Below are 23,229 nucleotides of genomic sequence, written 5' to 3' on the forward strand. Positions count from 1 at the left end.
AGAGAGAGGAAGTACTCGAAGGGTTGAAATCCTTGAAAGTTGTTAAGTCACCAGAGCCAGATGGATTGTTTCCGAGGCTGCTGAAGGAAGTCAAGGAGGAGATAGCAGATGCTCTGAGGATGATTTTCCAATCTTCACTAGATACAGGGGAGGTACCGGAGGACTGGAGAAATGCAAACGTAGTTCCATTGTTTAAAAAAGGATAAAAGGAAATGCCAAACAATTATAGGCCAGTTAGTCTTACATCGGTGGTGAGCAAATTAGTAGAATCAATCCTGAGAGATAGGATTAACTGTCATGTGGAAAGGCATGGACTAGTCAGGGATGGTCAGCATGGATTTGTTAAAGGAAGGTCTTGCCTCACAAATTTGATTGAATTCTTTGAGGAAGTGACAAGAAGTGTTGATGAAGGTAGTGCACTGAATGTTGTGTACATGGATTTTAGCAAGGCATTTGGCAAGGTCCCACATGGCAGATTAGTCAGGAAAGTAAAAGCCCATGGGATTCAGGGTAATGTGGCAAACTGGATAAAAGGTTGGCTTTGAAATAGGAAACAAAGGGTAATGGTCAATGGATGCCCTTGTGAATAGAAAGTTGTCTCAAGTGGTGTTCCACAGGGCTCGGTGTTGGGACCCTTGCTGTTTGTGTTATATATTAACGATTGGGAAATTTTCAGATGACACAAAGATTGGCCAAGTAGTGGATAGTCATAATCTCCAAAACGATATAGATGGGTTGGTGGAGTGGGCAGTAAAGTGGCAGATGGATTATAACATAGAGAAGTGTGAGGTCATACATTTAGGGAGGTCAAACAGTTATAGGGATTATACAATGAATGGGAATATACTAAGAGGGGTAGATGAAGTGAGAGATCTTGGTGTGCAAGTAGATAGGTCCCTGAAGGCAGCAGTTCAAGTAGACAAGGTTGTAAAGAAGGCATATGGAATGCTCTCCTTCACTGGCAGAGGTATAGAATATAAAAGTAAGGATATAATGATGGAATTCTATAAAACACTGATGAGGCCACAACTGGAGTATTGTGCGCAGTTCTGGTCAGCAAATTACAGGAAGGACGTAATAGCTCTGGAGAGAGTGCAGAGGAGGTTAACAAGAATGTTGCCAGGGTTAGAAAAGTGTAGCTACGAGGAGAGATTGGATAGGTTGGGGTTATTTTCCTTAGAACAAAGAAGGCTGAGAGGTGACTTGATTTGAGGCGTACAAAATTATGAAGGGAATAGATAGAGTAGACAGAATAAAATTGTTTCCCTTGGTGGAGAATTCTAGAAACAGGGGGCATTTATTCAACATATGTGGCAGAAGGTATAGGGGGGACATGAGGAAGAACTTTTTTACGCAGAGGGTAGTGGGTGTCTGGAATTCACTGCCCAAGTTGGTGGTAGAGGCAGAAACTCTAAACTCTTAAAAAGTACCTGGATCTGCACCTAAAGTGCTGTAAGATGCAGGGCTATGGGCAGGGTGCAGGAAGGTGGGATTAGAAAGGGCACCTGGGTGTCCTCAGGCTGGCATGGACAAGATACTTCTGTACTGTAACTTTTCTATGGTTCTATGTAGCTAAATATTAGCTAAATTACTCTTGCAAAGAGCCAGCACAGACATGTTGAGCCAAATGGCCTTCTGTGACCATTCTATGATTCCATGGCCTAGCTTAAGATAAACTTCTGGGTTAGGTTGCATAAAAGATAAATTATATTACCAGTAAACATATTTTCACTTGATGTGAATCATTAAGCCGTTTATTTCCATGAAGTCTTATCTTATCCAATGTTCACACAGTCTACTTTTAGAGAGATTGAAGAAATAACCATTCAATTCTACACATATACCGGTCCAGATCACAAGGGGGTCTGCTCCTACATTCTGTGGTTATGCTATTGTACTGGTATTTACAGGACACAGTGCAAGTCAACTCCTATAGAAGGCACTCAGGCTGGGAGTGAGTGATGCCACTGAACCCAAGCAGATATCGACAGCAGACTCAAATTTGAAACAAATGCATTTCAGTTAAAGGAATGTATTAAACATTATTACATTTCATTTAAATTAATGTTATGAAATTTAACAGCTTTAGCCCCCCAGAAGTTTATTTCCTTTGTTTCTGCACTGTGGTCAGGACAAAACTGAGAATGCAGTCACATTTTGCTGGACACCAAGCAGCTCATTGCAAGTTTCTAGCACCTGCTTTACACCTACCAAGTGTTCAAACCCATATACTCAACAGCATCTAATAGAGGAGGCTGATTCATGGTAAGCAGAACTTCTTTGAGGCTGACTTTGCTCCAACACAGCACATTGGCAACAGAAGATGTAGTGTTCAACACACTTTTTTTGACAGGCAGAAAACCTTTATTAATGGGCTCGGCTTCAATAAACAGTAAAAAGCCATCGTTGTCTCGGATCATCCATCCTGTCTCATTAATAGGATCCAGATGGGTAGACCAGTCACTGGCAGTGGAGATTCTTCCCACCTGGTCCCCAATACCCATGCAAAACAATGGCTAATGGTTTTGGTGGTTCTGGCTGGGCAGAACTAGGAAGCTAACTAGTCCATGGTGTTAATAAGCAGCATGGTTTTAGCTGGTTGAATGTCAGTCATGGCTCAGTTGGTAGCAAACTTGCCTGAGTCACAAGGTTCCAGGTTTGTGTCTCACTCCAGGACTGGAGAACAAAAATCAAGGCCGACACTTCATTGTAGTACTGAGGGGGTCTTGCACTGTTAGGGGTCTCATCCTTTGCTCAAGGCCCCATCTACCTGCTCGGGTGGATGTAAAAGATCCCTTGGCACTATTTCGAAGATGAGCAGATAGTTACCCCCAGAGACCTTGCCAATATTTAACCCTCAATGAACATCACAATAAAAAGGCTATCTGGTCATTACTACATTGTTGTCGGTGGGAGCTTGCTATGCGCAAACTGGTTACCACATTTCCTACATTACAACAGTGACTAGGCTTCGGCTGTGAAGTGCTTTTAGGTGTCTGATGATTATGGAAAATGCTCCATAAATGCATGCCTTTTATGATTAAACAAAAGCAGTGTACTCCTGTAGACTTGGGGATTCTCAGACCAGGACCCTGCACAGCCTAGTTCTGCACTTGAATATGTGGGATGTCAAGGAATCATGGACTCCATGACAGCTCATTGAAATATTAACCAAACTAATAAGAAACTCATGGGGGTAAGAAATTCATTCACGGTGGCAGGTTTCAGCTTGCAAGAGATACCTACTTAACCAAAAAAGGTCCTGAATATTTTAAAATCCTACAGTTCAATAAAGCAATCATTAACACACTTCTGGAATCCGAAGTCAAATTGATAAACATTGAAACACGAGCATCAAAGCAATTCTCAATCACAAGGTTTGAGCGTACTAGTTTCAATACATTATCACACTTCAGTCATTATTCTTTAATTTGTAAACATCCTTGTGAAATGTTCTGTTTTCAGTATTTTACCATGACTATGATCAGTAATAAGAGCTGTAATCAGCAGGCCAGCTCCAAATGCTTAGGAAGAAATATATATGATGACACTGAGTGATCTTCCACAGTTCAAATCAAGTAAAAGAATCTTACAAGCTCACTGCATCTTATTGAAATCCTATTAACAGGAATAGCATGGTTTTCCATATACTGCCCCCTTAAGCACAAGTGCATATGAGTATAGATGCACATACGTCCCTAATGCACTCTGCACTGGTTTATCCTCTAGCATCTGTCTGTGATAAGTGAGGTTGGATTATCAGGTCGGGTCTGAACATACTGTTTATTTGGTCTCCTGATAATTGCCGCCCATGAAAGACGACCCCACTTCTGTTTGGCTGAAGTACAACAAGACAGCTGTCAAGAGTGCTGCGACTCTCACCAACCCCAGCAGGCCACCAACAACTGTCAGGAGTACAAACAGTGCGAGCCTACGGCTGCATTATTGGGATTCTGATACTAATTGGACCTCCCAGCCTACAGATACATTGAGTCCTATTTTAAACCCTCTTAACAACCTATGAATCATCTCTCAATAATCCACAAAGTGTAAGGGTTCAAGAGCATCTCTACTGAGATATTTGTCAGAAATCTTTTGCTGATTTCTCATTCCCTTTGTCGAGCCCAGAATAATTTCCTGGCGTCTCCTGCTTGACCTACTCCAAGTCGGAGGAGAAGAAAAGGCCCGACAGCATAGCTGAGATGCCAACAGTGATTTCTCAAAGGCAAGAATTTAATGACCCTGGATCAGAAGGAACATTTTTGGGAGGCAGGGCAGGGGAAGAATACAGCAAACAATAATGCTCATGGATGCTAAATTGTCCATAACTGAATAACTATTTTCTGGGACCTGAATAATCTATTGGTAACACTCATCTACAATTTTGAGCTCTAATTGATCACAGGTGCCTTCTTCTACCTTGGTTGGTGTTAAGCATATACTCAGCAGGGACTAGGTCCAACATTCGGTTTCCGATATTTGCTAAGTCTCCCTGTGGCCTGGTGTTCTGCTACCAGGCTCTCTTTCCCCCTCCACTGTGCCCAAGCCTGCCTGTTTCCAAGTCCCTATCTGTTCCTGCAAGACCAGATTCTTTCATGTTTCTCCCTTACCTGTGGATCCTGCAGTGAATAGCAGACACTCCACAACTATTGCTCACAATTGCACTTTTTAACTACGTAAGTTGCTGTGAAGTGATCCAGAGAAAGCAGCATTGGGTCTGGGATCCAGAGCAGAGGCAGGATAGACATCAGCTGAATTTCCCCCACACCATCACCCAGCTCTCGCAAACATAGCTCACAATTTTACAAAGAAAAATTAATAGACAGTTTGTAATGGGAGCAGGGTGCTAACCTATATATTTCTATGTTCATTACACTCTTCAGAAGGGAAGTTCGGGATTCTTTTGATGCCCAAGAGAAGAGCCATATGGTCTGGAGCCTTACTTCTGGTCTCCACAGAAAAATATGGAGAGATAAAGACAGAGAGGAAATGGGAGACAGTAAGATGAAGAGAGAGCTGTTGGGAAAAGCAAAACTGAGATACCAACGACAGTGGGAAGGAGGCAGATAGACAAAAACAAATTTAAGTGTACACAAGAGATCACTCAGTCTATTTGAAAAAGCAAGAGCATATCAGAAGTACACAGCTGGCCCATAAAAGTTTTAAAAGGAATACAAACAGACCCTTCAATCGATCTGCTCAAATTAAGCCCATGGACAAGACTTTAGGCACTAACAGGGCCATTATACAATAAGCAGACACAAAGGGTAGGAATTCCCCATGGGCTTTAGGACCCAGCCGTCAGGCTCAAATTCCCACACTGTGGGGAACAGATACTCACCTGTGATTTTCTGCAAATTGTCTAATTAGTGGAGAGGGCTAGTTCACCGTCTAATTAAGGACAGCAGAGAATTCTCTAAACTGGATGGCCAGTAGAAGTCCTCCAGCACTGGAGAAGCAGAGGCTGGACTTTCAAAGTAAGTGAGAAAGAGGTTCTTTCCAACATTTTTAACTTAAAAATAACAAAAAGCCCTTTGCAGCCAGACCACCATTGTGGAGGAAGCCTCTCCACAGCATGGCCTGCGGCTGCAGCTGAAGTCAGGCAGGAAGGGAGGTTGGATTGCAGCAGCTCAAGAAGGCAGCTTACCACCACCAACTTCTCAAGGGCAATCAGGGATGGGCAATAATTGCTGGCCTAGCCAGTGACACCCACATCCCATAAATGAATAAAAAACCTCTAAGCATGCCTGCAGCACATGCATCCCCGGTCTACTGCCAGGAGGCTGCCTCTGGCAGCTACCCTGTTCCCCAATGTCTTTGAGGATTCCAAAAAAAATCTTAATAAGCTATAAACAGGGTCAACCGACAGTCCGCCGTTGCTCCTCTGCCATTCTGCCACTGGAAAATGGCCCGGGGGCAGAATGGAGCTAGGGAAATCAAAATTCTGTGTCCATCCACATCGGATACTACAAGGTCTGTCCATAGAGTCAGTTCTGGCTCAACTGTAGCACTCCCACCTGAGTCAGAAGGTTGTGGGTTCAAGTCCCACTACAGGTCTTCGGCACAAAAATCAAGGCTTAAACTCCAGTGCAGTGCTGAGGGAGTGCTGCACTGTGGAAGATGCCACCTTTCAGTGAAGATCTTAGACCAAGGCCCTGTCTGTCCTCTCACTTGGGGAGAAAAAAAGATTCCATGGCATTATTTCAAAGAAGAGCATGGTAGTTATCCCTAAAGTCCAGGCTAATATTTATCCCCCAATCAACATCACAAAAACAGCTGATCTCATTGTTATCACATTGCAGTTTGTGGGAGCTTGCTGTGCACAAATTGGCTGTCACATTTCCTACATTACAACTGCACCTCAAAAATACTTAATTGGCTGTGAAGTGCTTTGGGGCGCCCTATGGTCACGAAAGTCTCTATATAAACATGTCTTTCTTTGTCACCAGCATTTTCTCTACATTTTCCCCTTTTCCCGTTTAATGAGTTACTTGGAAGGAGGAATTTTGGGATATAGCTGAAATTTTTTGGGGCACAAATGCTATACATGCTGGGCTGGATACCAGCCAGTTTATACTGTAAACATTGTAATTTTAAAAACTCTGTCTGGGTAGACAGTGTATTCTACCTGTCATAGTTTCACAGATCTTTGCAGTTCGCAGAAAAATATTTCTACAAGTGAAATATCAACAATTAATCCTTGGAAATATTTTTTAATAAAGCAAGGCTGCAGAGAGTGAACATAATGTAGTCCATGAGATATAATGCGTCAACAGCTAGCAAGCAAGGTAACTAAAAAAAAAACCTCCCATAATAACTGAGCTTGATTACTATTTTCAGAGGGAGAGGAAGCAACCTGTAATAATTTTCTACTTGATAAATTCACTCCAAATCAGATCTTGCACTTCAAAGTTTAGAGAACAAACTGACTGAAAAATCAAAGGTGAATACACAAGATTTCTGTTAGAATACCTGTCCTCATTACATCTCATCACGAGGAGTATGACTGATCCTCTAATCTTTAGAGAGCCTTAAGCGCTGTTCACCACCTTCAAGCACCTCGAGAGTAATAGAAACCAGTATTTGGAAATATAATGTCATGTTCCCACCCCAAGTCCTGGCAATGCAATAAAAATGCTGGATTAAAATATTGCTAAGTTTTTATTAAATAAAATCTATCATATAAAAAGTTAAACTGGTGTCACCTGCAGCTGGCAGACAATTCTGTGCTGGATTCCACATGTAGCTGGAATCAGATACTGGAAATCTGTACCACTTATCAGTCAGGATATGATCCTTCCCTGGATTGATAGCATGCCATTGAGGCCAACATGTATCTTGCATTATTTTGGACATGGCCTGATTTGGGTCTGTTCTACACTTGCCTCAATGGTCCTTCATCCAGTTTGCTGTGTTGAAGTATGTGCATACGCTGATAAGCCTGATGGAACTTAGAATGGTTGTGATAATAGTCTTGCAATGGACTAAACAAAGAATCTAAAATACACTTAAAGGCAGTTTTTGCAAAGATCTCCCAATCACAATGCAAACAAAAACCTATTTGCTATGGACCTCCTTGCTATTTGGCAACTTAGTCTACTCATACCCACTTAAACTGGATTAATTTCTACTGTATATAACTGGTCAGGTAAATCAAAGTTTTTCCACAGTAAACAATAGTTCATGCATGTGGTTTTATGCATTTTCTCCCTTAGTAATTTTACCCGTGTGAAAGCTTTTGATTCTTTGCAGAGGTAGATTTCTGTGGGTGAAGGTTGCCTGCCAGTAACTTACCACATTATCATTTACATGTGTAAACCTCAACAATGAATACTCACCCAGTCCTCAAATTATGATCACACAACACTTCCCGGAGGGTACTGCAAAACCAAGATGTTACCTGAGGCAATTTTCTCCTCCCAAATCCAGGTCAGCTGAGACCATCTCCACCAGCCCAGTAAGATCAGCAAGGTTGGAGGCTTTTCTGGCTTGTACAGCTCAACCACTCAGTCACCAGGATTGGGGAGAGGTGTGGTGAGAAGGGGGTGTTCACTGTTACTGTTAAGTATGAAATGCTGCACACACTTTGTATTGTTTTACAGATATTAGTCTGAAAAATTATATCTCCAATATCAGAAACATTAATACATAATCACTCCCCCTGCTGAAGGTGCTTACTTATGGAAGCGGGTTTTAGGGGCTAGTACCATTTGCTCATCAGGATAGACAATCACTTCCCTCCCCAATTGATGCCTCTCCAAGGTTAACATGTATCTTGCATTATTTAGATATGTTACAATCTTGAATAACAGAAATAGGAAAAATGAACTAGTGATAAGAAAGTAGAAAATACATACAAGTTTTTGTTCAAAATACAACTACTTAATGTCTTCCTTGAGGCATTGCTCAAGAAGCTACAGACTAGTTCGGTCTGTCTCCATGGAGTTGATATCTGTTATCTTGAGTCTGGATTGCAGTACACAATACAAGATTAAAGCATTTGCAGGAAAGCACCTGTTCATTTTATAACTCTCTTGTTGCCAGCCCTGAAATGTTGGCACTTGGTACTCACCAGCTCATCAATGTCCACACCATTGACAGGTGATGTCTTATGTCGAGTGTTTCTGTTGTGACCGTGTAGGGACTGTTTCTTCCCCGGCTGTTTGGCCTGCCTCTGAGGACGGGTCTGAGGGGCTGATTTTCCTTTGGCAGCTTTCCTGGGTCTCGCTGTAAAGAGCAAGATTCGTGTGTGATCACTACACTGCCACACAGATCCTTTCATGCTTGCCACTCAAGTGGCATACCAACAGGCAGAGCTTTTGTTTGATTTGAAGCTGCACACTACCAACCTTTTCATCCTGCCATACTTCTCCCTCCAATACCAAAATTAAAATAAAAGCAGGATTATACCAAAACTCATGTGTTAAAATAGAAACTTCAGTTTTTAAATAAAATTCCCCGACAATTTTCTCCACTCAAAATGAGGCCTCAAGTTCATATAGCTCCACGAATCCCGCCCAGGCATCCAGTACCTTGCGCTGAACAAATAAACAGCTTAACTAGAAGCTGTTCGAACTGTTAAAACCACGTGAGGGGTATTGCCTCCCCTAGTTTACCACTCCAGGTCTGCCTGTAACAGGGTTTAGTTGTGAATTTAGCGAGGATATGCTTTGCCAATACTCCAAGAGTCCCACTATATATGCTTTCAGTTAATAAAAAAATAATCAGGCAGGTTTTCTGAGTTCAAATTGAAGTACGAGGTAAGTTTTTTGACCCTATTTCTCAAATTTAAAAAAACTATGTAAATCGTAACCCTCGTTCATACTTCACACAAATTCCTTGGGCCCCAGGAGAAAGAGGTCTCCATGTTAGACTATATATTTGTGTTGTGTGAGCGGCTCTCGAGAGCCCGTGGCTCAGGAGCACTTAAAAACCTCCCAAACAGCTATGAAAAAACAGGCAGGCAAACAAGCCAAAGCCCAAACCCTTCAGCCAGGAGACTATGTGCTAGTGCTCCTACCAATACAGGGTGAACCTCTGAAAGCCCAGTTCAGTGGCACGCATAGGGTAGGAAAGAGAACTGGGGACGTAAACTATTTAGTCAACACCCCAGCCTGTAGGAAAAAACAGCAGCTGTTTCATGTCAACATGTCAAAGCAGTAGCACAGCTGGGGAGGGGACAAGCAGGCAATGTGGGTAATCTTTAAGTGATATGGTTGGAGAAACAAACTCCAACAAAATAGTATCACATTTTTGGTTTTGAATTTTTCTACAAAGGTTAAGGAATTGTGGTCTGTATAGACTGTGGTCTCTGTGTAGCCATTTCAAGCATATATCTCAAGTGTTTGAGAGCTAGTAATAATCCTAAGGTTACCTTCTCCACAGTGGAATTGCTTTTCTGGCGTTTGTTCAATTTCTTGGAGAAATACCGGATTAGTCTCTCTATGCCTGATTCATCCTCTTACAGTAGGCGAGCCCCTACCCCAAGGTCACTAGTATCAATAGCTACTTTTAACGCTTTATTAAAGTCTGGAGCTGCTAACACCGGTTCGTTTGCTAGAACAGCTTTCAGCTTCTCAAAAGCACTAGTACACCTGATGATAGAACACGAGGACAGACTTAAAGATTTTTTACAGTTCATGAAAAACAAAGAAATATATGATTAACTGTCCTTTGGCTGGTTTCAATGCAATGTTTCCACGTTGCAGCTGTTTTGTTCAGTTGTCTTCCTGGATGTAGCTGTACCAAGCGGATTTCCAGGTTTTACTCCTGAAAGGTCTTGATTTGCAGTAGATTTTCCCTTCTTGGGATGGTTACTCTGCAATATCCCTGCATAATACTTCCCAGAGAGAGGGACACAGCTCTTGGCAGTCCTTCAGTATAACCTTCCAATCTCTGATCTCTGGCTTGGCAAACAGTTCTTAAAAAGCCTTGCTGGCTGTATATTTCAGAGGAATTTGATTACCACGTCTGCTGTAGTCATTGTGTTGTAGCGCAGGTAATTGCATTTATGAGGTCTCATCTCAGAAACCTTCGGCGAGTTTCAAGATATTGTGAAAGCCAACAGGGGAAGTGGTCTTCCACACTACTTGGATGGGAGTTTGAGCGTTTGTTCCCTTTACATTCCATTTAGGTGGAATGCAAGTTGTGTATTACGGCTGGCTAGCAATCCCCCATTATCTTAATAAGATTACAGTTTATTAAAACCCAGCCAGAAAAAAAAGCACTATATATTGTCTTTTTCTTTTAAAAAATCCTCGTAAAAAACATCCAAAATACACGCAGTCACAGGGTGATAATCAAGACTTGCGATTAAGCATTTCCTGGTTAACTCCATATTACTTATTGAATTCCATTCATTATGACAACATTGCATCCCATGCGAGAAAACTGTAATTAATATCTTTAAATTAAACTTAGCACAGGTCATGGGTAGGGCAATACTTTGCAGCTCCAACACACATTATCTAATGTTGATATACTTGATGCACAGTTAAGATAATAAAGTCCCCCCACATAAATTTCCAAATAATCACACTAGAGGGAGTCAGCCCAGCTGTTCTGTAAAGCTGCAGGCAGACAATCTAAAGCAAAATAGGTAAAAATCAAAGAAAATTTCACATTTTATAAAAAATGTGCAAATGTACCTGTAATCTTCAGATTTCTACAGATGGAAAAATATGTACTTTGGGAATTACAGTGATGTAGAACATATAATAACTTTGAATTTAAAAGTGCTATTGGAGATAAATAATTGTCAAGTGCTGATTTGATTAATTTGTAAAATAAAAAAATTCTTTTAAGTTTGACAAAGTTTATAGTAATTCCCTTCAACAGTCCAGATCTGAATCATATCACTTAGTAGCTTACATAAAATTATGTTGGGGAGGCAGGGAGGCAGTGAAGGGGCCGGAACCCTAAAACAGGGAAGTAGGTTCCAGTCAAACAAAAAAAGGTCACTCCAAATTCAAAATCCAATCCATTAAGCATTTAAAATTATTTCCTAGCAGCAGGCAACTAAGTTCACAACTTACATCTAAGTCTGGGCCCTCCTCGCTCCTCATAGTATTCCTCTTCTTCTTCCTCTTCCTCCTCTTCCACCTCTTCTTCTTCCTCTTCCTCCTCCTCATTCTCTTCATCTTCCTCCTCAGCATAATTTCTAAAAAGGCAGTGATAGCAGGTGGATTTATTTTTACTTAAAAGGATGATTTTAGGCACAATCGGACATTTCAATTGGCGAATTCAGTTTTTAAACAGAAATATAGATTTATGTACTGAGTCCCAATCACCTGTCAACCCTGTGTTCATTGACCTACACCGGATCCTGCTCCAGCAACACCTTGATTTTAAAATTTTCATCCTCGATTTCAACTCCCTCCATGGCCTTGCCCCTCCCTATCGCTGTAATCTCCTCCAACCTCACAACCCTCTGAGATATCTATGCTCCTCTAATTCTAAAATAAAAACAGGAAGTGCTAGAAAAACTCAGGGGGTCTGGCAGCATCTGTGGAGAGAGAAACAGAGTTAACACTTCGAGTCCAATATGACTCTTCTTTATTGGCAGCACTTTCTGTTTTACTTCAGATTTCCAGCATCCGCAGTATTTTGCTTTTATTTTAGCGGCCTCTAATTCTGGCCTCGAACATCCACTTTAGTTGCTCTACCATTGGTGGCTGTGCCTTCAGTTGCCTAGGCCCCAAGCTCTGAAATACCCTCCCTACACCTCTCGGCCTCTCTACCTCACTTTCCTCCTTTAAGACACTCTCTAAAATCTCTCTCATCGACCAAGCTTTTGGTCACCTGACCTATTTTCTCATTATGTGCCTTGGTGTCATATTTTGTTTTATAATTCCCCTGTAAAGTGCCTGTTTTATTATGTTAAGGACAGTACATAAATATAACTTCTTGTTGTTGCATCTTTGTGTTCTGGCAATACTTAGAAAAACATCCATCCTTCCATCTGTTCCTACCCATTAATGAAGAATGGAGAGGAACAACTCAATTTATTGCACAAAAAAAACAATGTAAATTCCCTGCTCCTAAGTAAACATTTTGTGTCCTGAATTCTTAAATGTGCTATAATGCAATTTCAAAGGTTCATGTTAAAAATAAAACCTCATTTTAAAATATCTTGACAGAGAAAGCACAGTCTTTGTACCAATCACACAATCAAATGATTTTACACAGTCTTGGTCAATGTGTTGTCACTATATGGAACAGCAGAATCTCTGGCGGAACTATCCAAAAGTAGCCTTGCTCAAAAATCGTCCAAGCCTCAACTTTTAAAAAAAAATTCATTCATGGAAAGTGGGCTTCGCTGGCTGAGCCAGCAGTTACTGCCCATCCCTAATTGCCCTAGAGGTGCTGGTGGTGAGCTGCCTTCTTGAACCACTGCAGTCCATGTGCTGTAGGTACACCCACAGTGCTGTTAGGAAGGGAGTTCCAGGATTTTGACCCAGCGACAGTGAAGGAAAGGTGATATATTTCCAAGTCAGTATGGTGAGTGGCTTGGAGGGAAACTTCCAGGTGGTGGTGTTCCCATGTGTCTGCTGCCCTTGTCCTTCTAGATGGTAGCGGTCATGGGTTTGGAAGGTGCTGCCGAAGGAGCCTTGGTGAATTCCTGCAGTGCATCTTGTAAATGGTACACACTGCTGCTACTGTGTTGGTGGCAGTGGGAGTGAATGTTTGTAGATGTGGTGCCAATCAAGTGGGCTGCTTTGTCCTGGGTGGTGTCAAGCCTTTTGATTATTGAACTGCACTCATCCAGGCAAGTGGAGAGTATTCCATCACATTCCTGACTTGTGTCTTGTAGATGGTGGACAGGCTTTGGGGAGTCCGGAGGTGGGTTACTCGTCACATGATTCTGAGCCTGTGACCTGCTCTTGTAGTCACAGTATTTATATGCTTAGTCCAGTTCAGTTTCTGGTCAATGTTAGCCCCCAGGATATTGATAGTGGGGGATTCAGTGATGGTAATGCCAATGAACATCATGGGGTGATGGCTGGATTCTCTCTTGCTGGAGATGGTCATTGCCTGACACTTGTGTGGTTCGAATGTTACTTGCCATTTGTCCGCCCAAGCCTGAATGTTGTCTTGCTGCATATGGACATGGATTGCTTCAGTATCTGAAGAGTCGCGAATGGTGAACATTGTGCAATCATCAGCGAACATCCCCACTTGAGACCTTATGATGGAAGGTCATCAATGAGGCAGCTGAAGATGGTTGGGCCGAGGACACTACCCTGAGGAGTTCCTGAGGTGATGTCCTGGAGCTGAGATGACTGACGTCCAACAGCCACAACCATCTTCCTTTGTGCTAGGTACGACTCCAACCAGCGGAGAGTTCCCCCTGATTACCATTGACTCCAGTTTTGCTAGGGCTCCTTGATGCCACATTTGGTCAAATGCGGCCTTGATGTCAAGGGCAGTCACTCTCACCTCACCTCGGGAATTCAGCTCCTCTGTCCATGTTTCAACCAAGGCTATAATGAGGTCAGGAGCTGAGTGACTAAGGCAGAACCCAAACTGGGCATCAGTGAGCAGGTTATTGCTATGCCGCTTGATAGCACTGTTGATGATCCATTCCATTATTTTACCGATGATCGAGAGTAAACTGATGGGGTGGTAATTGACTGGGTTGGATTTGTCCTGCTTTTTGTGTACAGGACATACCTGGGCAATTTTCCACATAGCTGGGTAGATGCCAACGTTGTAGCTATACTGGACAGCTTGGCTAGGGGCACAGCAAGTTCTGGAGCACAAGTCTTCAGTACTATTGCTGGAATATTGTCAGGAACCATAGCCTTTGCGGTATCCAGTGCCTTCAGCCATTGCTTGATATCACATGGAGTGAATCGAATTGGTTAAAGATTGGCACTTGTGTTGCTGGGGGTTTCCGGAGGAGGCCGAGATGGATCATCAACTCAACACTTCCGGCTGAAGATTGTTGCAAATGCTTCAGCCTTATCTTTTGCACTGATGTGCTGGGCTCGCCCATCATTGAGGATGGGGATATTTGTGGAGCCATCTCCTCCAGTGAGCTGTTTAATTGTCCACCACCATTCACAACTTGATGTGGCAGCACTGTAGAATTTAGATCTGATCTGTTGCTTGTGGGATTGCTTAGCTCTGTCTATCACTTGCTTCTTATGCTGTTTGGCATACAAGTATTCCTGTGTTCTAGATTCACCAGGTTGACACCTCATTTTTAGGTATGCCTGGTGCTGCTCCAGGCATGCCCTCCTGCGCTCTTCATTGAACCAGGGTTGATCCCCTGGTTCTATTATGGGTCTCTGTGCCTCAAGCCACAGCTTTCCAGTTTTGCACTCTGGACAGAGGTGGACTTGAGAGAAAAAAGGCAGGCAAGATACAGCATGAGACAGCAGGCACAAGTAAAAGAGCAGTCTTTATTTACAAAAACTGAACTGCTTTAAAGTAGGTCTGGCTTTAACTGAAGTGAATTACTGTCAGGAGTACTGCCCTACAAGTTGATTATACAGGAACTCAATCCAAAACAACCCAGTGAGTTGGTCTAACATGACTCTGTACACCAATAGAAAGCATAGGCCAAAATTCTTTTAAAGCTTTTCAACCATTAGATCAGTTGGAATCCATTTCAGTAGCAGCATAACTCTGGTGTAAAGGAATATAGCAAATCAGAAGACAACACATGCTGCAGTGGTAAGCGAGTTGTTTGGTTACCTATCACGTGTGCCACGCCTGGCCGTGGCTGGCTGACAGGCTGGACATAGCCACTCTCCATCTGGTATCACATAGAGGGCTGGTCTCAAACAGAACAAGTGAAAAGCCTTATTACATTCATCACACAGGATCAGCTTGTCATCTTCACCTGGAGAACAAGAAAACAAAAAGTCAGCCAAACACATGTGGGTTTGCAGGCCGTGGGAAATGTATAAAGATCTTAAGAGTTGGATCTGTTTTTGAAATAGGATTAAATACAAATACGTTTTCAGGATATATAGCAATAAAATGTAAAAACAATCAAGTAAATTCTCCTTGGCTTCCCAGACAATTCCAATACATTTCTAAATAATGTTGCTATTAGATGTAGGTGCACACCACAACATGAAAAAAAAAGGTACAAGTTGTTGACCTTGGCTCAGTGAAACCCAAACCAGAACATCCCACACTTGTAAAAAAATTAATTGGGAACAAAATTCTCTTTTCCTCAGTTCCAACTAATTTCAGAGCATCACATTAACAAAGCTATCCAGCTCCTGTTTACAGCGGAAAAAAAGTCTGATGAAATACTCTAGTCACATTTTGGACGAGTCCTTGATTTACTGGAGAGTTCATGAGTAATGCTACCACTGCATCAATCTTCCTAAGATGTCCAAATAATTTGATAAATAAGTGAAGCAGCAATGGTGAATTTGAAGGGACAGATTGCTTTCAGGTATGCACATTGCTGAACTTCATCCCATTTGATCAAAGAGACTCCACTTAAAATTGTTTCAGAAATTGTATAAGATGGGTAACCATCACATAGGGAAGTCTGGTGAAAAGCAGATCAAGTACTTTGAACTGATCAAAGACAATCAAACACCACATTGCTTGCTTTAAGATCCCATCCACAAACATTTTTCACACCACTAACCTAACACAAAAGAACCTGCATTAATTAAAAGATGTTTTATATAGAGAAGTATTCCAAGTCACTTCCTAAATGAGGTGCCCAAAACCTTGACAAAAAATAGAGGTATTTAAGAAAGAGAAGATGAAGAGGCAGAGTGTTTCAGGAAGGGAACTCCAGAGAGTTGATGCCAGATGGTCGTGAATGGTGTGGTGAAACAACAGGAGAAAGGAGTCAGTGGAATAGAAAACGAGGGGATGTAGAAAGTAGTACCGTCCAGTTTGTGGGTGGTTTAACTGAAAGTAATCAGCAGAATTATTCAGCATTGTTAACAACTTCATAAATCAAAGTTTTGAAAGTAAAAATGCTGATTGTGTTTGTTACACCAACAGCGACCTAATACACTAATGATTTCAGTCCTAACCTCAAAAGCTGCAGCCTTGATCTTGTTATAACAACTATTAGACCAATTTAAAAAATAAAGCAGAAGAAAAGGCAAGAGGAAGTAGCCTTTATTCACGTATTACCCTTTCCAACATGGAATGAAATACCTTAAATTTCCTTCACAACTATTTGCATTGGATGGGCAGCCCTCTAAGTAGCTCTCAGCTTCATTTGAAATGGTGGCCTCCCTCCTGCTGCTTGCAATAGAGTTGCTCTAGTGCTGACTTCACAGGAGCAGCCTAGCAGGGAGGGAACCCCCTACAAGGATCAACATGGCATCAATAAAATTGATGCTGTGTGTAAAAATCTCAAAAGCAGTGCTTTTTCCAATAACAGGAGGGTCATGTGGAACAAATAAGGCATTTCCATTAGACTTCCCAACCCCTTTCAAATTCATTTTTATTTGATATGAACACAAAAGCAGAGGAAAACAAACGGTAGAACAGTATTACGTTTGTGAGGCGTTGTTGGTGTTCCATGAATGAGACAATGTTCAAAACATAGCATTTGGGCAGAAAAATCTCAAAAATGCCAAGAACACAAAGCAGGTCTGTCAGCATCTGACAACAGAAAGGGAGACAATACTCCTGGTTGAAAATCTTCCTTAAAATCATCAGTAGTGTTAAACCACATCATTAAGCTAGGTTTTCTTCTTCAGAAGAAAGTTGACCAGCTTTGTATCTTCTTATTAATCTATACTTGTGGAAATGACCATTGAAGCACATCTGATAGCATTTTCTATTGACTGGTTCCCAACACCTAGAATTTAAAAATCAATTCATGGAGGACAGTCCAGTAGCTGAGCTGCAAAGCTTACCCTTCTTACGGCACACTTTACACCGGGCATTTTCTGTCGACATATCCCATTTGATACAGGCGTCCAACATTCCCAACAACACATGCATACGAGAGAAGGTCTGAGCCTCTTGGATAGCACATTTCCATAGCTCCAGGGCAGAAGCAACCTGTCGCAAGTTAGGGAAGAGACAATTACACAATAAGAAAGTTTAGAACCAGGAAAAGCCTCTGGTCCTTTCTGGGTGCAAATGCAGGTGATAAATAAACAAAGCCACAGACAGACAGGGAGATCCAATAAAGGTACAAAGCCAGTTAAATCTTCAAACGGAATGCTACAGGGGCAAGCTTTGACCAAGCTCAGAGAAACATAAAGAGTGGATGGAAGTTAACTTGTTCAAGTTAAGACAATCCATTGACATGGAGAAGCATCAGTTAGCATTACTACAGAAAGGCAGGCTGCTCTGTAAGCAAATTCAACGGCTGTTACTCTAAGGCTATTCACTATGAAATAAAGCAGTTTAATGATTCATATCTGGCCTCAGCTTATCAAATATTTTCTACCTTTGAAGAGAATGAAACACTAGTGTGAAAAAAGGACAATCATTTTGATCACAACGGTTGTCATACTCCTTATGTATGCCATCATATAGGTAGGAGAAATGAACACCTCAAAAATCAGATGCATTTAAGAATTAGAGAAATAAAATGCTTTATACTGAAATGTTCTCTTCTAGGCATTTTCTTCACCTTTAACCCAATGCAAATAAAAATATTTGGAAACTGCCATCACCAATTCCTCCAAAATAGGTGTTCTCATTCCTACAACCAATTCTACAAAGCACAAATGGCTAATATTCAACTGTAAAGTTGGGCAGTGAGCTCTTCTACGCTGAGAACCTCAAATTCCAATCATAATCTTACTAGCTAAGCACTTCCTAACAAAGGCCAACAGACAGCAGGAGTGAACTCCCAATGATTGTCTCCTCCCTAGCTCAGGTGCAACAAGGCCAATCATAGTTCTCACTTACCTTGTCATGTTAACTGAAGACAGTTAATAGAACATGGGCTGGCAATTGAACCTCACACCTTTTGGTCTACAAGCTCAGTGACACACTGGCTTACCAAGTGAACTACCTAAAGTACTGCATTAAATGTGCAAACCATCAGAACAGTTATTTGGACACTTTTTTTTAAATTGATAAACTAAGGCGAATGGCAGACACATAGCGCAGGACTCCCAAATCTGCACTGAGAAGGAAAATCTAACAACAGCATTTTAGGAACCAGCAATTAAAATAACACTAAAATCACTCCTGGCCATCTGTTATTCTCCAAGGTACATGAGAGCTTCTCCTGATTGTAAACTGAATCAAACTATCTGTTCTTGCTGCCACTGGCTAGTCAAGTGGATAATAACAATCAATACTCATCACACAGGGCTACATTAAATCAAGGTGTTTATTCAGCAATAGAACCAGTAAAACTTAAGTAAAAACTAGTAGCATAATAACCTACATCATAAAAATGAGTAATCAATTACTGCCTGTTCTCAATGTTATCCCTCTCCAGAATTACATAAAGTAAATAACTATCCTGGTAAGTTACACTAACTCATACTGCCCCCTGTTGTTCCCTTCCACACAATGAAATACAGCTACATTCAGCCATATGGTAACATTGAAAGCATACCGAATAACAGACAGTTTTCTACCCATCATTCTATCCCACATAGATGAACATAACAGTGAACAGTACAACACTCGCACTGATTTCAGAAAATTTTAATGGAGAATGTGGAATGTTCATAAAATGCACAGTATATTTATTCCCAAAACTGGGAACAGCATTTTGAAACTAGGAAGAAGCAGTGGTAGGGGGGGGCCATGTGAGGTGATGAAAGATATGTACGAGCAGCTTATCATGCAATGTTAAAGTACATTGGTTCAAACATGATTTTCCCTTTAATGTATTGGCACTGTTAAACGAAAGCCCGGTGGCCACACTCCAATGAACTGCTTCTTTCATTCCACCGTTGAGAGTTGGGTTACATTAAAAGCAAATAACTTGCATTTTTATAGTGCCTTTAATGCAGTAAGATGTCCCAAGTTGATTCACAGGAGCATAATCAGATTAAAACTGACACTGAGCCAAAGGAGACGCTAGGCTTGGTGACCAAAAGTTTGGACCAAGTGGGTTTTAAGGAACATCTTGAAGGAAACGGAAGCAGTAACAAAAGAGGTTTATGGAGGGAAGTCCAGAGTACAGGGCTTTGACGAGCCACAAGCGGTGGAGTGAAGGAAGTGGTGGTGGAATACACATTCCAGGGCTGCAGGCAAAGCACATTTCTACATCTGCTAGACTTCAGTTAAATAGAATGCTTAGCCCAGCTATGCCTTAATCAAACCCCTTCTCAGCCATCAGAGTGAAATTCCAAAACTAACCTTAGCTTCTTCAGCTATTTTCTTCTCCTCATCTATTTCCTCTACTTTTGTTTCCTCTCCTGCCTTCTTCTTCTTTTGCTTGGGGGCCATAAAACCTTGCAGGAATTTCTTTATTATACACTCTTGTAGTGTGATCACACACTCACCCAAATCTTTCAGACTCTCCAGCGAGCGTACCTGGCAGAGAGTAAAAGCAGAACATTAGCTAGCAGCGATTTTTCTAACAATAGGCCAAGTGGCCTACTCCTGTTCCTAATTTGTATGTTTAAATTATTTTCCTCTCCTTGGCTCTTTATTGGGGTATGGATCCACAGGCATTAGGTTTGCTCAAGTACATTGTCCTGTACATCAACCTTGGATCAAATTCCCCATATTGGAATAGTCTCAACACTCAGTGCAAAGGGTCACATGAAGATGGCCACACGGATGAAGTGCCAGATAGTGCACGTGGAATTTTCAATTCTGCAATTGGATGATGTTTTGGGAGTATGTGAGGAAGGAAAGAAAAATAAAATCATCTTATTTTATTTCACGCATGAACTTCGATTACAAATGTTAGCGGACATGAATCCATCGATTAGCGGTGCTAAAATGGAGAGCGGGAGGGCCAACATAGCAAATTTAACCAACAGCACAATGGGTGTACCTATATCACATGGGCCTTTTTTTTTTAAAGATTCATTTACAGAATGTGGGCTTCGCTGGCTGGGCCAGCATTTATTGCCCATACCTAGTTGCCCTTGAGAAGGCGGTGGTGAGCTGCCTTCTTAAGCCGCTGCAGTCCATGTGGTGTAGGTACACCCACAGTGCTGTTAGGGAGGGAGTTCCATGATATTGACCCAGCGACAGTGAAGGAACGGCGATATATTTCCAAGTCAGGATGGTGAGTGACTTGGAGGGGAACTTGCAGGTGGTGGCGCTCCCATTTATCTGCTGCCCTGCAGTGGTTCAAGAAGGTAGCTCACCACCACCTTCTCAAGGGCAATTAGGGATGGGTAGTAAATGCTGGCCTAGCCAGCGACACTCATGTCCCATGAACAAGTAAATTTTTTAAAAGTCCAAGTCTGCCTGTATGGCTCAACTAAAAGACCCTATGCACCAGTGAAGGAAGAGCAACAAGTGTTCTGCCTTCAGCCTTAACCAACACCATTAGAAACAGATGAATTAGAACTAGTCTTTGGTTTTCTAGGGAATTGCAAACCAGTGATCAAGTCTCAGAAGTAATTCGTTGGCACAAATGTGCTTGGGTTAATGAGAAAACGAAAGCTAACATCAATACATCTTTTTTCCTTACCGATTAAATTTGCTGAACCACTGATAAGATGATTTTATTTTTCTTTCTTTCTTCACATGCTCCCAAAACATCATCCAATTGCAGAATTGAAAATTCCACGTGCACTAACTATCTGGCACTTCATCCGTGTGGCCATCTTCATGTGACCCTTTGCACTGAGTGTTGAGACTATTCCAATATGGGGAATTTGATCCAAGGTTGATCCTATCCCAGCCAGCTGTACATATAACATTCCAGAATGTGTCATTGAAACTTACAACATAGTAGGAGGCCATTTGGTCTATTGTTCCTGTGCTGGCTCTCTAAAAGAGCAGTCATGCTTAGTTCCACATCCCCACATTTTATCCTTAACCATGCAAGTTCTTCAGCCTCAAGGACCTATCCATCTTCCTTTTAAGATGACTGATGGAAACAGATTCCATCACCTTTATAAGTAAAGCGTTCCAGATCCCAACAAATTAAGTGAAAAAAATTCTCCTCACCTTTCCCTTTAGATTTTTTGCCAATGATTTTAAATCTATGATTTCTAGTTATTGGCAACTGACCAGAGGGAATAACTTTTTTCTCTTTACTCTATAAAGATTGTGAACAATGCCTCTTCTATTTTATCTTTGCTCCTTTCAGCAACCTAGGATGCATTCCATCTGGACTAGGTGACTTACCAACTTTCAGTAATGCTAATATTTTTTAGTAAGTCTTCTTTAGCTATTACTGTCCTGTCCATAATTTCCTTTAGCAATGCCCTTTGTCTCTACATGAAGATTTTCCTTTAGGTTTTAAATAGGCCCAAATCTTTTCCCAGCTAACTGCTTAACTTTATGAAATGTTTTAGAGCTCATTTTAATTTTGCCTGCTAATATTTTCTCTTTGGCTTCTGCATTAACTTTTACAATTCTGTCCCTTACTTCCTCACTCTTTCTAGTTAACTAAGTCTTGTTCTTGACATCATACTTGGAGGACGATGGATAAAAACGTATTTCTGTCAAGAGGTTGAACAAGAATTTATAACCTCAGTTGAGAAAGGCATTTTTTAAAATAAATACAAGTTGCCCTTCTAAAGCCTGATGACATGTTCTTAAAGAAAAGTGCACATTCAAATTTATCTGAACAGTGGTTTGGAACAAGTGTGCTTTGCTGGGCTGTGACTCATGAGTTTTGCTGTCCCCATTTAGTGGAATGAAGAAAAAAACAAATGGGCTTAAGCCAAACCTCCATTCTGACAAACTAGAAAAGGAAACACTGATTTTATTAGCTCTGATTTGCTGGGAACCAATTCATGGACCCTGACCGACTGTTAACACAGAAACATTGTGCTAACATCTCCTGTATAATACAACTGGTGGCCATATATGCACCTCTTTACAAAGGGCAGTGGCATATCTGCATGGTTACTCACTCTCTCTTCAAACTCATCACATTTGTCCATGTACCCCAGCCCTCCCTTTTGCAGTCGCGTTGCCACTTCAATCAGGTCAGTTCGCAAGTAGTTGAGGAGCTCCTGATGGCCATCACATGACTTGAGGCCAAGGTTTGGTTTCCGTGCCAAGTGGAGTGAATGAAGGATATCTTGATACCTATAAATCGAAGTTGCTATTTTAAAAATTGTAACATTTATTTAGCCAATTATGCAACAAAGACTATATTTCCCAGTCAATAAACCATAATAATTCCTAGATCAAGAGAAAGGAGTCAACATATATTAAGATGACAAAGTTTCACAGTCTAAACTCAAAATCAGCACATACAGTTGATGTTTACATGCACAGAACAATTTTACTTTATAGTTTAAATATGAAACATTAGCTTATTTTCTAGGGTAATGGATTGTAGTCAGGGCAAATTATAGGGGGATTGGAGTGTTCTCAGAACTCCTTTTACTATGAATCGGAAGAAATTAAATTAAAAGTTGGAGTTCCTCCCCAATTTGGAATACTGACTTGTTCTGGCAAGTGTGTGCATGTAGACAAGAACAGGATTGGGTTCAGCTCTGATGACCCTACCTCCATTCCCCCACACTGCAAAATAACCAAATAACCAATAATACTCAATAAGTAGGCTCAAGAGTGGCCATGTGTCCAAAGTAATACCAAGCACCTGGCCTTGTGAAACCACATTCCCAACACCAGTTAGTGTCCTCAACAATAAAAAGGGGCAACTGT

General features: G+C 41.4%; 1 protein-coding gene across 1 annotated transcript in view; it reads right to left on the bottom strand.

Moving 5' to 3' along the window:
- Positions 1–23,229, bottom strand: part of baz1b (bromodomain adjacent to zinc finger domain, 1B) — a 92,284-nt gene that overhangs the window by 13,231 nt on the left and 55,824 nt on the right. The window contains exons 11-16 of the mRNA XM_078548467.1: positions 22,467–22,644; positions 19,777–19,953; positions 17,355–17,502; positions 15,202–15,349; positions 11,535–11,659; positions 8,573–8,727 (exon numbers count right to left, since the gene is read on the bottom strand). Of these exons, the coding sequence (XP_078404593.1) occupies positions 8,573–8,727; positions 11,535–11,659; positions 15,202–15,349; positions 17,355–17,502; positions 19,777–19,953; positions 22,467–22,644 (931 nt within the window). The remainder of the gene's footprint in view (positions 1–8,572; positions 8,728–11,534; positions 11,660–15,201; positions 15,350–17,354; positions 17,503–19,776; positions 19,954–22,466; positions 22,645–23,229) is intronic.

Source organism: Cetorhinus maximus, chromosome 9 (assembly GCF_964194155.1).
Source record: "Cetorhinus maximus chromosome 9, sCetMax3.hap1.1, whole genome shotgun sequence".
Lineage (NCBI taxonomy): Eukaryota > Metazoa > Chordata > Chondrichthyes > Lamniformes > Cetorhinidae > Cetorhinus > Cetorhinus maximus.